This window comes from Coptis chinensis, chromosome 3 (genome assembly GCF_015680905.1).
Source record: "Coptis chinensis isolate HL-2020 chromosome 3, ASM1568090v1, whole genome shotgun sequence".
NCBI lineage: Eukaryota > Viridiplantae > Streptophyta > Magnoliopsida > Ranunculales > Ranunculaceae > Coptis > Coptis chinensis.
The window spans coordinates 84644212-84645833 of NC_141458.1; the positions used below are offsets into that span (position 1 = coordinate 84644212).

Here is a 1622-nt window from a genome sequence, read left to right on the forward strand (position 1 = left end):
AAGTCCGTGGTCTTTTGCTATGTGGGTGATGGATATCGTAGGCCCATTGCCCATGGCAAGCGGCAAAAGGAGATATATGCTAGCAGCAACGGACTACTTCACAAAGTAGATAGATGTCGTACCCTTGCAGTAGGTGAAGGAGACGCAAGTGATTAAGTTTTTATGGGAGAACATCATATGTCGGTTTGGGCTGTCGTATGTCATCATTGCGGACAATGGAACACAGTTCACGGGAGCAAAGGTGACCGAGTTTTTGCAGGCATATAAGGTGAAATAGGGGTTCTCTGCCCCCTACAACCCCGAGGGCAATGGACATGCCGAATCTTCCAACAAAACGATAATGAACAGCCTTAAGAGGAAGTTGGAAGACAAGAAGGGGGTGTGGGCAGACGAGTTGAACCATGTTCTTTGGGCTTATCAAACTACTCCTCGGACGACCACTAAAGAGACCCCATTTGCCTTGGCCTATGGCGTGGAGGTCATGATTCCTTCAGAGATGGTGGCAACTACAATGCGAACCAAGGCCATGGAGGAGGGTTCGAACTGGCACATCTTAGCAGGAGATTTGAATTTGGCAGAAGAAAGAAGAGACTCGGCCTGCATTCAGTTAGAAGAGTATCACAGGCGCTTACAGAGGCAATACAACAAGCGGGTTAAGCCACGGAAATTCCAGATATGAGACTCGGTGCTCCGTTGTATGACTCCCAGCATATATTGTGGTGGAAGTAGGAGGGGCTGGTACTTACAAGTTACGGACAATGAAGGGCAAGTTGATAGAAAACCCATGGAATGTGAGAATGCTAAAAAAGTTTTACAATTGAATGTAATGAAGGTACAAAGCAATGTAATGGAGGTCCAGAGTAAAGGACTAGAGTTGTTTGTAAATATATAATACCACGACACTTTTGTGAAAAGAAATTTGTTTGCTATGTATGATTTCTAAGTAAAAAGGTGGACAGCGGATGCGAGATGTGAGAGACACCTGAGGCAAAGAGAGTGATCCCTATCAGGTTTCTACACTCATCTGAGAGAGAGGCAGCGGAGGGGATGAGCCCTTCGCTGACACTAGAGCTGGAGGGAGCCTGGAGCAAGATGAGTTGTCATTCCAGCATGCTTCGTGGCCTGGTCGAGTCCGTAGAGTGGGATGAGCCCTCCGCGGATGAGAGATGCGAGAGACACCTGGGCCAAAGAGAGTGATCCTTATCAGGCTTCTACGCCCATCAGAAGGAGAGGCAATGGAGGGGATGAGCCATTCGCTGACACTAGAGCTGGAGGGGGCCTGGAGCAAAATGAGTTGTTCCAGCAGGCTTCGTGGCTTGGTCGAGCCCGTGGAGTGGGATGAGCCCTCCGCAGATGAGAGATACGAGAGACACATGGGACAAGGAGAGTGATCCCCATCAGGCTTTTATGCCCATCAGAGGGAGAGGTAGCGGAGGGGATGAGCCCTTCGCTAACACTATAGCTGGAGGGAGCCTGGAGCAAGATGAGTTGTTCCAGCAGGCTTCGTGGCCTGGTCGAGCCCACAGAGTGGGATGAGAGATGTGAGAGGCACATGGGGCAAAGAAATTTGCCTTTACCAGGATGCCCTACTAGTCAAAGGGAGGGATTTACGACAGAAGGGA

At 49.6% G+C, this 1622-nt stretch overlaps 1 protein-coding gene across 1 annotated transcript; it reads left to right on the forward strand.

Moving 5' to 3' along the window:
* The first annotated feature begins 340 nt into the window (after positions 1-340).
* Positions 341-679, forward strand: LOC147511213 (uncharacterized). The gene has a single exon (XM_086598397.1). The coding sequence runs from the start codon at positions 341-343 to the stop codon at positions 677-679; it is 339 nt and encodes a 112-aa protein (XP_086454523.1).
* The last annotated feature ends 943 nt before the right edge of the window (positions 680-1622 follow it).

Excerpts from the sequence above, each read along its gene's own strand:
- LOC147511213 (XM_086598397.1), top strand. The coding sequence starts at position 341 with ATGAACAGCCTTAAGAGGAAGTTGGAAGACAAGAAGGGGGTGTGGGCA.